Raw genomic sequence first — 12855 nt, 5'->3', positions numbered from 1 at the left:
CTCCCGTAATATTTTTGAGGTATACATAAATATTGAACATGAAGGAGCTCAGTATATTTAGAATGGATTGGGTAATATGGATTGAGGAAAATTTGGATATACGTTCAAAAATATTTTTTCTTGCTAATAGTCCTAATACCCAATCATTTTACCTCGAAGAATTGAAGATGGAATTTTATTCGAATCTAATATTCTCATGAATAATGTACGTTTAAAATAATAACGTGTTTTCATGATATAATAATTATTTATGTACCAAAGGCTTTTAAGTAGTGTTTATGATCCTAGGGCGATGACTTGTGAACCTGAAAGCCTTCAGCTCGTGTGTTTGTAAATCGCTCGAGATCATCAACATCTCTCAATATACGTGGTCATACAAATTTTTATGTCTTTTATTAATTTTCTATGGGACACACTATCGTTGCTATGGAAGGAAATATTGAATTGTGAATTTTTTCAAGAAAAACTATACGAAAAATCTAAAAAGGTAGTGAAATATTCACTGACATAAAGTTCACGAAACTCATACCAAAATGTTGTGAATTGGATAGCAGTGAACTGTGTGGAATACTTTGTAGTCCAAATAATCAATGGTGAAGAAGACTTTGATTTTAAATTCACCAAAGACAAAAACCAATAAAGAGTTCGTTTTCACAAGTATTGAAGAAGAAGAAAAGAATAATTTAAAGAGGATAACAGAATACAAGTCTTTACAGCAATGCGAGTATCCGGAGACCGGAAAACATACTTCTTCTGACCTGCAGGCAGAGTCATTATACTATACAACTAATTGGAAAAACCCATTTGATGAACAGACAATTTTTAAATCCGGAAAAAGTACCTCCTCGAGCGGGACCCGAACCCGCAATCTTCGGATCACTAGTCTAGTGCTCTACCAAGCGAGCTACCGAGGAAGTTGAAAGTTCTAAACGGATATCGAGGAACCCCTGTCGGAAAGCCATAATATATTATGCTATTATAATTGATTTCAGATGTGACAAACCAATTTTTCACATTTGGTAAAATCCCATGTATCATTGTGATATACATATCTGAAAACATAAGTTGAATCCAATTTCATATTAATTCAAATAAAGAATGTTAACTGTGTTATTTATTATAATTTTGTTAATTGAAATTTATTAAATATATTATTTTTTTCTTTAAATTTTGCCCAAGGGTCATAAAGGTTTCAGATAATGCACTGAATAATGATTTTGGCAAAATCAAAATATCAAACTGGTATGACATAATAATTTAAATGTCAATTTTCCAATCAATTGGCCGATGACAAGTCAGCGAAAAGTTTTTTCTGAAATTGTATGCATTTTAACAACGAATCCAAATTAAGTCTACTTCCATCAGAGCATTAATGCTTTTTTTTATCTTAATTTTTATTTCCGTAAGATAAGTTTTCCGTCAACAACATGTTGCCATAAATTATCAATTTTTAATTAACGAAATAATTTTTTTGAATAAATTTTGAAGAAATAAAATTCTTTCACCTAAAATCAATATCAAGATCAATTTTCGACAACTAGGGACCAAAACAATAAAAAATGTCTAGCATTTTATTCAATAAGTATTTGTACTACATATTTGTTGTATTCCCAAAAATAATAATTGATTGAAATAACATATGGGGACCTTAAGAGCCATGCCAATTCTTGGGAATTGGTCTTTATACCATAGCAAGTGGCGGATTTACCAGCAGGCTGTATAGGCTGAAGCCTATGGCGGCAAATTTTGAGCGCCGGCAGATTGAGTTTATTAATTTTTATTTTGATTCACAGAATAAAAAAAAACTACACACTAAGTACGAATTTCGAAAATTGGAGATTAGCCTGTAGGCTAACTTTTGCCACATCTCTGAAGCCTACAGACTAAGTGTAATCTGTAAATCTGCCACTGTCTACATGGCATGAAATTATAGGAAAAGTATGGAAATTAGTAGCAGTTATTTCAATCAGCAGCCCTCATTTGTAAATTGTCAAATTCCAGATCGAAAATGAGTAAAAAAATACTTTCTTGTCATCAGTTACTACATTATGAAGTAGAAAGCGTAGACATCACAGAACACATAATGAGATAAACCAAGTCAAAATCATGAGTTGGACACATTTTTTCAGTAGATGAGTAAACATTTTTTTTTGAAAATTGTTGTTGAAAAACTCAAATCAAATTAAGTTATTAGTTTCCACTATCTACCTAGTTTAAGAAATGAAGAATATTAAAACATAAGATTTGAACTCGTACTTATTTATTCCGAATACCGAATTAAATAATACCTCTTAAATTATTAAACTCAGCCAATTCATCAAGCAAAATAAAATACATTCAATTCAATCAACAAAATCAAGAAATAACATAGGTATTCTTGAGATTTGTTGGTAATTTGAAGCACTTAATCAATGTTTATAAAATTGACATTTCCGAATAATACTTTCAAGAGGTGCAGAAGGAATATACTACTGCAAATAACCGGAAACGTTGAGTCTGGAGGATTTCAATAGAAATATTATTTCAGAACAAACTAGTCAAACTTAAGAGAGTTTCTGTAGATGTGTGAGATGTGTGACTATGTTAAGTCGGAAAAAGCACCATGACAATTCTAATGTCAATATTATTTATCCTAACATAAACTGAATTCTTGTGTAACATATCATGAAGGTATACATAATAGTATTAGACCCTCAATCTTCTAGGATGGTACACAAATAGAAAAACCACTTGTTGAATTTAAGTAGCCCCCAGCTTTCCAAATTCCCCGCCACCATTTATCAGTTTACAATGCAAAGACACCTAAGACAAAAACATTGCTAGAAATGAAAACAAAATTTCCCCTCACCTTTCAACTTATCCAACTGGGCCTCAAGCTGCCGAACCTTATCCCTGTGCTCTTTATTCTCCATTATCATCTTTTGGAGGTCCTGTTGGGCCTCAGTTTTGAAGTCGTTCGCCACCCTGACGGAGGTTAGAAGGTCGTTCTGGAACTTCTCCCATTCTTCATTCTGGAATATTGGGATAGTTAATTCACGATGCTGTGCAAACGCTTTATTGCAAAGATTGATGGAACCTTATCTTCTCAGATAAGAGTACAACTGGTTTATCTCGCGGATTACTTTCTACGTGGAATATGTATTGCGACTTGAAATTATTGAGTGTGTAGGGTTGAGTAAATGTTTTATTTGGACGTAGAGTGATTTAGAGTATGTAAATGACAGTTAACATTTTCTTTAGTACCTACGATGTTTTGATGTTGGAGATTTGAAAAAAAAATGAAATATCGTGTCTCTAAAAGTTTCAAAATTGGGAAATCCTCACCAAGTTATTAACCGATTCGTCTCTAGAGATATCACAGTAAATTTTCATTTGGTTTTTTATTTTCTCTTTTTGAGTGTTTGTTTCCCGATCAGATCGCTATATCATGTCATCCCAATGTCTGTAATTTTAAAATTTTGAGCCGGTAAAGGTCTGAAACGATAAGGTTCAAGTCACTGATGGCGAATCCATCATCAAATTAGATTCTTTCCGTCCGGTTGGTCGTAAACATGATAAATTTCGAACAGAAGGACATATTGAACATAAAATTTCAATGATAATTCCAAAACTACGACTTCGACGAAGATTAAATTATATATTTAGGTGAAGAATAACATGTCAAGCTTTATGCATTTTTTCATGTTTAACTGCATATTGAATATCCAAATAATTCAGTGATATGTCTCCGACCGCATTCAGATTTCCCCTGTATAGGTACCTATCTAAAAGAACAATTTTGAAATTTAGAGCTTTTCGGTGAAAGTCGAGTTGATTGCGTCTTGGGAATGATAGGAAATTCAAGCAGAATACAGAAAAAAAAAACAAAATTTCAGTGACAAAAAATTCCACTGAGTGGAAATTTCATGTGTTGAAGAATCTAAATACAATTTCAAGCTTGATTAAAAGTATTATGTTGATCATGTCACTAAAGAAAACTCAAACAGGATATCGAAAAAAATTCCGAATATCCGAACTTTAGTTTCTACAGGTATGATCACTCTAATGTTCATAGCGCACTTAAAGGAAGTGTCTTTCGTGGAATCGATTCATTGTAAACATTTTATAATATTTTTACCGCTTTAGTGCATGGTCTGATCCATTATCCAGATCACGAAGCATATTCAAAATTAATTGACAAATTAATCAATGTGATCAAACTGAATGATACTCAAACATGAAAAAGAAAAATATCCAGAAAGAATTTTGAATTTTTTTCAATTGTATTTTTTGTTGGTACTTTCTTGACAGAATACCTAAAGGGATACTTTTGAGCGAAAAACTTCAGAGAAAATAATGAGCTATTAAAAAATTTGACAGGCTTTCATTCTTACATATAATGCCATCATAGATAAAAATAATTGGTACAGAAAACCAATCATTAACTTCCATAAAAACAACAGTTTTTCACAAAAAAGGAATGTTGTTAAAAATATGATAAATAGAGAAGGGATATCGAATATCTACTTAATCTGAAGAAATGTTAGGCTAATCCTAAAAGCTAACAATCACCCAACTAAATACATCAGAGCTAGTATCAAGAGGGAATACCATACCATTTGACTGATCATAATGCAAGACGAAGTTATAGATTTTTCTTCTTACAATCCTCGATTTTTATAGGGGTTTAATATAATTTCTTTAGACAATAATCTACATTGTAGAATGACAATATGTATTTTCAATTTGCGAAAAAAAAAAAATTTTTGTAACTTTTCGTTTTTCGCAGAGGAATCGATGTACTAAGCACTGATATATTTTTAAAATATTCGTGAAAAAGACCTACAAAAAATCATTACAAAAGAACTATAATTTTGTGAAAAAAATAATCGAACGTCGTACAGTGCTGTCCTCTACTTATATGCTTCGTAAAGAGAAAGAAGATAAAGTGAATGTACAACTTCATACATCGTACAAAGTTTAGTCATCGCAGGAGCGCCAGAGGGGAAACAATGGGTACCTAATGTTTGACTGATACCCGGAAAGCCACGTGGTGGTTATCCCTCCGGAAAATTAGGGAAACGGACAAAATCACACTGAACCAAAAGTGTACTTCAAAAATTCCATGAAAAGTAAAATGTATTGAGGAATTCAGTTATCATTTTTCAACCAATGAAAAGTCGTTCATCCGTTCATCATATTGATGAATTGTTTTCGTTGAATCAAGGAACAACTTTCATTAAACATTAAACCAGAGTTCGTATTATTATTCGATCGGTTGTACATTGTATCAATAATGTATTATTCTTCATTGAAATTATCCAAAGTATTCGTTATGTACTACTTTATACATCTAATGATCAATGAACAAAATTCTTCTGTTTAATGAATATTTCACCAAAACAATGAACACTCAACATCAATTTCAGAATCGTGATAATATCAAGAAATATACGTGAAAGAATGATTTTTCATTATATTGATGAAAAAGTACATTGTATCAATGAAATCAAGTAGATGATTGTCTTTCTTAATATAATCAACAATTTTTTTCAGTATACTGAAACCATTCTCGTCTGATCACTGAATAAAAGCTAACTTCCTTACTTTTCATTTTTTTTATTCGCCCCTGTATACATATAACAAAAAAAAGTAACTGAGGACTGCATCTGAACACCTATGTTCGCGAGGAATCGACCTATACTTTAATTTAATATTTGTTAAAAATGGCGAAATCATGTACACACTGGAGGACATAAATTTAACTTTGAGGATGTTACAGTTTTATATCTTTAAAAGGATGTGTTCAGGTTCTTAGTTTGGTCTAAAATAGCTTAATATTCAATAATAATAATATCGCTCGTACTTTAAGTATTGAGTTGGAAAAAAACAGGCTGTGAGCCTAAAAAAAGGGGAAGAAGAAGGACTTTAAGTTTATGTTGAAAACAACAGATTTTAATGTGTAGATGTCAAAATGATGTTTTTTTTTCAATTTTATCCATTTAAATTCATTTCACTCAATTTTGTGCAGTTCAGAGCATAAACTCCAACATTAGAGAGAAAAAGGTAAGCCCTGGGTAACGTGACAACGAGGGGTAGGATCAAGATGTTTGAATTTCAACCAATGATTAGGGAACTGAATTCACGTGCTTTGAAAGGATTCAATGACCCATTGGTTCCATATGTTCAACCAATCAAAACATCGGTTGGTTGCGCCCTGCTGGAGTTACTTTAATTAAATTTGTGAATTTACACAAAAAAAAGTTAATTTTATTGAATCTGACATTTGAGTCGATGTGAGTGCATGTTCCCAAGTGTTTAACTGTACGTAACAATGTTATTTATTATTTTAGCTTTAGCCTTGAACCAAAATCACTCGGGATTCGAAATTCTGGCAATGTATGACTAAAAGATTCAATAATAAATTGTCTAAAATACTGCCAACTTTCGCAATCTGTTCAGAAACATGAACACTACTAATCAACGATAATAAAACATAGTATTGAATTTGCGAGGGGATTTCATTGTTAAGACCGCTTGATTTTCTGCAGAGTGCAAAACGAACCACAGCTTTAATATTTCTCAGGATTTTGGTAAATATAAAATCGCATCGTTGCAAAGCCGAAGGACGGGTAAAGTATTAGTAATCGAATTGCACAACGACGCCTGTATACCAAAATCCCCAAAAAACATCTCAACATGGATCACCCACCTCATCCTTTCTCAATTTCTTCACGTCGGCTAGATCATTCTCTAACATTAAGATCTTCCTCTCGGATTCGCTGAGATTTCTCTGGGTTTCCGCCAACACATCTGAAAGGTTCCTCTTATCCTCCTCCTGACATTGAGCTTGAACCTGAAGAAAATGGAAATTAGAATAAAACAAATGGGTTTCCCGAAAAAAAAAACCGAATTTACCTGGAGATCGTTTATAATGTCCTGTAACTTGTGTAACTGTTCAGTCACAGTTGCTTTTTCTGACGCCAGTTTATCGTATTTATACTCCAAGTCGGACTGGATTGTTCTTGCGTTATTTCTTGTGACCTTGAAATACAAATTCAATTATTCACTATGACAACAGTAGGTTTCAATCGGATTATACCTTGCATTCTTCCTGTAGAATAGATATCTGCTCTTTGAGTCTCTCGATTTCGTTCTTACTCCTGGCCAGCTGCTCCTTGAGATGGGCAACCTCCGATTCCAACGCGTCTTTTTCTTTTCTAGCATTGTCTAACATCTCGTCCAATTCTGACTTGTCGCTGAGAGCTCTGTCCTGTTCCAGTTCATTTATCTGCGAAATATACAAATTTAAATCTTCAACGTCTTCATTTGGTTCACAGATCTCACCTTGGTTCTGGCGTTCTCTAGAAGATCTTTCAACCTATTGACTTCGATCTGCTTTCCATTGCACTGATCTCTGGCCATGGCCAGCTCCTGATCCAGGAGTTTGTGCTCCGCTTGTTTGGCATCCAGAGTGCTCTCTAAAGTCCCGTTTCTTTCTGTCATGACCTTTAGCTGGTCATGGAGGGCATCGTTTGCCTCCCGCATCTCATGGAGTTCCTCACTGAGCTGTTCATGTTTGGACAGGAGCGACTCGTGTTCATCTTGTGCCGACTTCAGTAGATCGACCAACTTCTCCTCGCGCTCTTGGGCTGTCTCGAGGCCAGTCTCGTTCTGATCCCGATACAAATGCGTCTTCAGGGATTCCACCTCTTGTCTGGTATCCTTCAGCCTTTCGGTCTGCCGGCAGAGTGAGTCGAACATTAGGTTCTTCTCCTCGACTAGCCGTTCGTTTTCCTTTTGCAGTTCTCCTAGTTGTCCCTGGAGGTCGTTGAGTTCTTGAAGGGTCGCTTGGAGCTCTTCATTAGTGCTTTAAAGAGGTTTAGTCTTCCATCAGTCTATTGATTTGAATAATAAAGAGAACTCACCTATAATGAGTTTCTTGCATCTGATTAATTTTGTCCTGTAAACATGCCACCGAAATTTCGCTAACATTGCTGCTTGAGTTTTTGTCCCAATCAGGAGTAGGGCAAGCTGTAACATCACCGCAGTTTCCGTCTTCCATCGGCTGAAATTAAAAGTTATTATTATTAAAATTCAATATTGATGTATCAAAAATGGACAATTATACGTTTATGGAATACTAATCATAATTTTGAGCTGAAAATTTGCATATTGGGGTTAAAGACAATGATCTTTCTCCCTAAAATATTTTCAGATCTCTGCAACTTCATGTTATACCGGAAACAGACTACTACTTCCTTATTTCAAATGGCACACCAGTATATTATTGCATCATTAGATACATTTTTTATTACAATTTCGGAAATATCCCATACCATGGGTAAAAACTCAACGGTTCATGAGTTAATGGGGTGAAAAAAATTGTGGCGATGAGGATTCATATTCTTTTGAATTTTTCGGCAGAAAAAGCTTTTTTCGAATTTTTTTTTTCTTTTTCGATTCTGCAAATACGTAGTATTATAAGACTGTTTGCGGTTTGGACCAAAATGTACAGGGTGTTTATAAGAAGATCATGAACTTGGACAACTCAAATCCATCAAAACTCGAGATTTCCAAATTAGAACCTATATTTTTCATTATTTCAGTCGATTCTACGTACAAAAATAGTGGGGGTTACTTAATCAAACTCTATACCTAAAATGAATAGGTACTTAAAGAGTTACCGAGGAAGAACCTTGAATGGGGAAAAACCGCAATAAATTCCTCACTGTGTGTAGTAGTCTGACTTCCGGAAAACACAGAAAGAAACTAAAATTCGATGTTTGGATAACTAAATTTTACATTTCATGTAAACGTCTAATAGGCCATCCCGATTCCCGAAGAATCGCCCTGTATTTGAGTATTCTCACTACAGCCTGCACCAGGCTACAATGAAATGTTTAGAGTCGGGATTTTGTAGTCAGATCAAGTAGGCCATCTTACTTCACGTAGATTGGATGAAGAATAAACGACGAAAACAATAGATAAATATTTGGGGTTGCATATGCTTTCACTAAATAAACTAAAAAACTTAGCGATGGGCGTAAGATGCATAAAATCCCTGATTCGATTTTGTTTCAAACTTTTGAGATACCCACCTGTTGCTTTGGTGTTCTGTTCGACCAGAGTTCTGAAAGGTGGCGCTCTTTAGATATATTTTTCCCGCTATCTGTCTGGCGCCGTTTAAGAATGAAATACTGATTTTGACTTGACAAACTTTCACAATAAATTGCAATTCAGTTCCTATCAAATATTCAATAAATAAAATATAATGACAGAGTATATATATAAAATATAATGACAGAGTATAGAAGATTGTTACGAGCATAGAATATAAAATATCATTGTTCTATAATCAAAGGTCACGAGCGCCGGGAATAGAGAGAAATGTCAAATATAAACGATGTATGCGCCATCTGAAACAGACGCGATCCCTCGAAATCAAGTAAGTATAAATCTGAAAAATCTTCGGTTTTGTCTGAAAGTTTTACAGGTATAAGTGGACACACCAGGTATCTTAGAAGAGTGGATGTTAGAGAATGCAATAACATAATAGGCTCACCTTGTGCTAGAGCTTTATTTATGTTTGAAAAAGACTTTAGAGACGAAAGCCGGTGTAAACACTATTACTGTCGAAATAAAGCACAAGAAGAGACTTGAAATTTTTTGGATACCTACGTATGAGGAGGAATGCGTTGGTTAAGTTTGTTAAAAAGTAAAATAGGACAAATACCAATACAATCGAACCGAAACGTTGTAATTAGATTTAAATAATGGCCCTTAAGTTAATGTGAGATGTTATGAAGATTTTATAAAAAAATATTAACAAAATGTCCTTTTTAAAAAATATTCGCTAAACTTTGCTGTAACTTTGTGTGTACATACATAAAAGAATTACAAAATTTAATTGATTGGGATTGAAGTTTGACATTTGGATTTGATACTTACATTGGTAGCTATGGAAGCCGGTGCTGAGTTATGGTGCCTGTGAGACTCGTACAAAAGCTGCTGCTTTTCATTGTCAGAAAGTGGAGAATGGGCGACATCTCTAAGTCTGTTCCTCAGGGCTGTGTTTTCTTCAGTCAGTTGCTCCAGTTGAAGACTACTCTGTTCTTGGTACATCTGAAGAAAATCAATTCACCAATCAATGTTTGGTGGAAGAATATAACACTTCCACAAGATCACAGATGTTGGGTTAAAAAACTTGCTGAGCGTAATATCGATAGACATAAATATCGACAAAGCCATGAAAGATATGAGAAATGCCCAGATGAGAAATCTAATAACAGAATCCCAAGCGTGTAATCTGACACCATAATTAGTTCATTCATCTTGCATTTCATGCTTTCTGAGGAAGTAGCTCCCGTTTTTTTTTCATGCAGATGTCCATAAACTCGGCACTCTTCACACATCAAGAACTAGGTATATGGTGCGAAATAAACCAAAACAAAACTTCGAATTCCTCTGCATCATCGTTGCGGATCCGTTTACTGTTACTTTCAATCATTTCATTGAGCAAATGGGACGATTTGAATTGATGAGGTAGGAAGTTCAAACATTATACAGGGTGTTTCACTGGTAAACGGAAAAACTTGAACAGTGAATAGAGGGCACCAGGGTGGTTCTATATATACCCCATTTTTTAGGTCTGACTGCCTTGGTTACTGAGATACAGGGGTACAATTTTGCTCATTTCTTTTCGAGGTTATAACAAGCGAACCACCCAGTATATTTTCTATATATTTGGCACACATCTTTCTTATATAAAGCTTAAATAAATCACTTAATGATCACAAGGAAAATCCAGGTCTGAATTAACAAAAAATTATAAAACGATTGTATCCTTGAAACAACACCCTGTATATCGAAATTTTGAAAATCCGTTTTTAGATTTGAAAACAACACAAAAACAAAACAAAGTCGTGTTATTTAAATTTTCGCGCAAAAAATTTTGCTGCGCCAAGTTTCAATTTAAGAGTGAAGTTTTCGAGAAATTGGATACCAAACAGTGGTTATAAGTCACTTCTGGTATTGAACTCAATGTACATAATTCAAAATTGAAAGCTCGAAAATTTTATTGGAATAAATGAAAAGAATCAGATAGATTCAATACTAGTTCTTACAATTATGTACATCATGATGAAAAGAGCCATTGAATAGAACAAATAGATACAAAATTAAGAGAAACAGACTACATGAACACTGTTCAACTTTTCCCGTTTACCAATGAAACACCCTGTATGAAAAAGGAATCTGAGTCTCTCTGTGAATGCAGCATATTCATATAGCCTAGTCATATCTTCCTAAATCTTATGATCGAGAAAAGTGAAAACGAAATAGGGTGATTTTTTGGACCGTTGTTTTTTACCATGAAACTAAATAAAATGCACTCTAAATCTGTGTTATAAAGATTACAGGAAGAATCCTAAACAATCAGAAGCAACATACTCCTCTTTTATAGGAACGGCATTTCCTTAAAAAAAAATGCATTAATAAATCTTACTTGTCAAAGATCTAGATCGAGGTTGTCGATTAAGGCAATGGAAAAGAGGAAAATTCTTCAAAAGTCAATGATTAAACTCATTTCGGATTCTTAATTGTATCGGGCAAAATTTATTGCCGTATATTGGTTATTAGCGATGGTTGAGTTGAAAGATTACGACTCGCTAAATGAGCGTCGAGCTTTGAAGATTAGTGCGCAGAATGTGAGTCTAAGACAAGGAGTTAATTTTTATCAATTCTCAACGGATATTAATAAAAATGTCATGATATGACTTTGAGATTTGACAGATTCCTAAGGTAACCAAAAATAAAACACATGTCGATAAATAATGAAGGCTGACATACCTAATAAGTATAATGAGCAAGTATCGATACCGCAAACACTAATAAGCAGGTAACAGGAATGAATCATTATCTCAATTATGGAAGCTAAATTGAAATCGTTCAAACTCGATAAGATTAGATGACATTTGGGTTATTGGATTATCTACGAATGAACAGAAGCTCGTTTCTTTATACAGTGTTTAAAGAAAGTATGAAATATTGCAAGCCGTAAAATAGAGACTAAAATGAGTGGATAAATACCAAGCTAACAATAGTTTGAATTTATGAAAGGGTCTGACTCTGGTATCACAAAATTTTTTATGATTCTTTCCCAAACATACTGTGTGAAAGATTCTGGTCATTCGGATGAGCTTTGCCATTAAGAAACATTACGATAGCTGATACATAAGTCCTACATCCTTCATCCATACATCCTCCATGTCGGCATAAACAAAATCAATAATATTCTATATCTCAAAAATTTAATTTTACGAAACTTGGGATTAATTTGGCTAATATTTCATATTCCTCTTTATAATCTAAAAGTAAGTGCTTTTTAGGATATCGTAATTTTATACTCACTTTGAGGTTTTCTATTTGATGTTGTAAAGAATGGATCTGACCTTTCTGCTCCCCCAACTTCAGGGCCAAGCTAGACTTTTCTGTTGCCATCTGATGTAGCTGAGCTTTCAGAGATTCGATTTCTTGTAAGGTATCTAGGTTTAGAGATTGATCACCAGTTTCCAATTTGTTGTTGTTTTTATTTATTCCTGCAAATACTTAAGCTATAGTAGAATAACTTTTCCAGAGGCTCGTTGCACTAAATTACTTTGCAACATTCCACTCAGTACTTTTCACTCTGTACGATACAGAATCAACATTTAAAATTCAAAACTGCGAAGTGAAGATATTTTACACTTTTCAAATTTGACAAAATGCAAAGTGAATCATTGCAAAGTAAATTGAAAAGTCTTTTTTTTAGAATTTGATCGCATTGAATGAATAGTTTTTAGTGTGGCAAAGGTGTTCTTCAAGAATCAGTTCAAG

The 12855-nt window shown here is 33.9% G+C and overlaps 1 protein-coding gene and 1 long non-coding RNA gene across 6 annotated transcripts in view; one reads left to right on the top strand and one right to left on the bottom strand.

Moving 5' to 3' along the window:
- Window positions 1-12855, bottom strand: part of LOC123676894 (cytospin-A-like) — a 90484-nt gene that overhangs the window by 15883 nt on the left and 61746 nt on the right. For 4 of the 5 annotated variants that reach the window (XM_045613175.1, XM_045613174.1, XM_045613173.1 and 1 more), the window contains 8 exons: window positions 12391-12578; window positions 9931-10104; window positions 7908-8047; window positions 7327-7849; window positions 7082-7270; window positions 6898-7023; window positions 6692-6835; window positions 2849-3011 (listed from right to left, as the gene is read on the bottom strand). In XM_045613175.1, the coding sequence (XP_045469131.1) occupies window positions 2849-3011; window positions 6692-6835; window positions 6898-7023; window positions 7082-7270; window positions 7327-7849; window positions 7908-8047; window positions 9931-10104; window positions 12391-12480 (1549 nt within the window). In that variant the 5' untranslated portion in view covers window positions 12481-12578. Of the gene's footprint in view, window positions 1-2848; window positions 3012-6691; window positions 6836-6897; window positions 7024-7081; window positions 7271-7326; window positions 7850-7907; window positions 8048-9930; window positions 10105-11829; window positions 11904-12390; window positions 12579-12855 lie in introns of those variants that run through there. The other variant, XM_045613176.1, reaches the window with a different exon arrangement.
- LOC123676895 lies at window positions 415-2249 on the top strand. Its single transcript, XR_006747017.1, has 2 exons — window positions 415-1938; window positions 2002-2249. It is a non-coding gene; the product is annotated as an uncharacterized LOC123676895 (long non-coding RNA).

The sequence above is a fragment of the Harmonia axyridis genome, chromosome 3 (assembly GCF_914767665.1).
Source record: "Harmonia axyridis chromosome 3, icHarAxyr1.1, whole genome shotgun sequence".
Taxonomy (NCBI): domain Eukaryota; kingdom Metazoa; phylum Arthropoda; class Insecta; order Coleoptera; family Coccinellidae; genus Harmonia; species Harmonia axyridis.
This window is presented reverse-complemented; position numbering and strand designations above follow the sequence as displayed.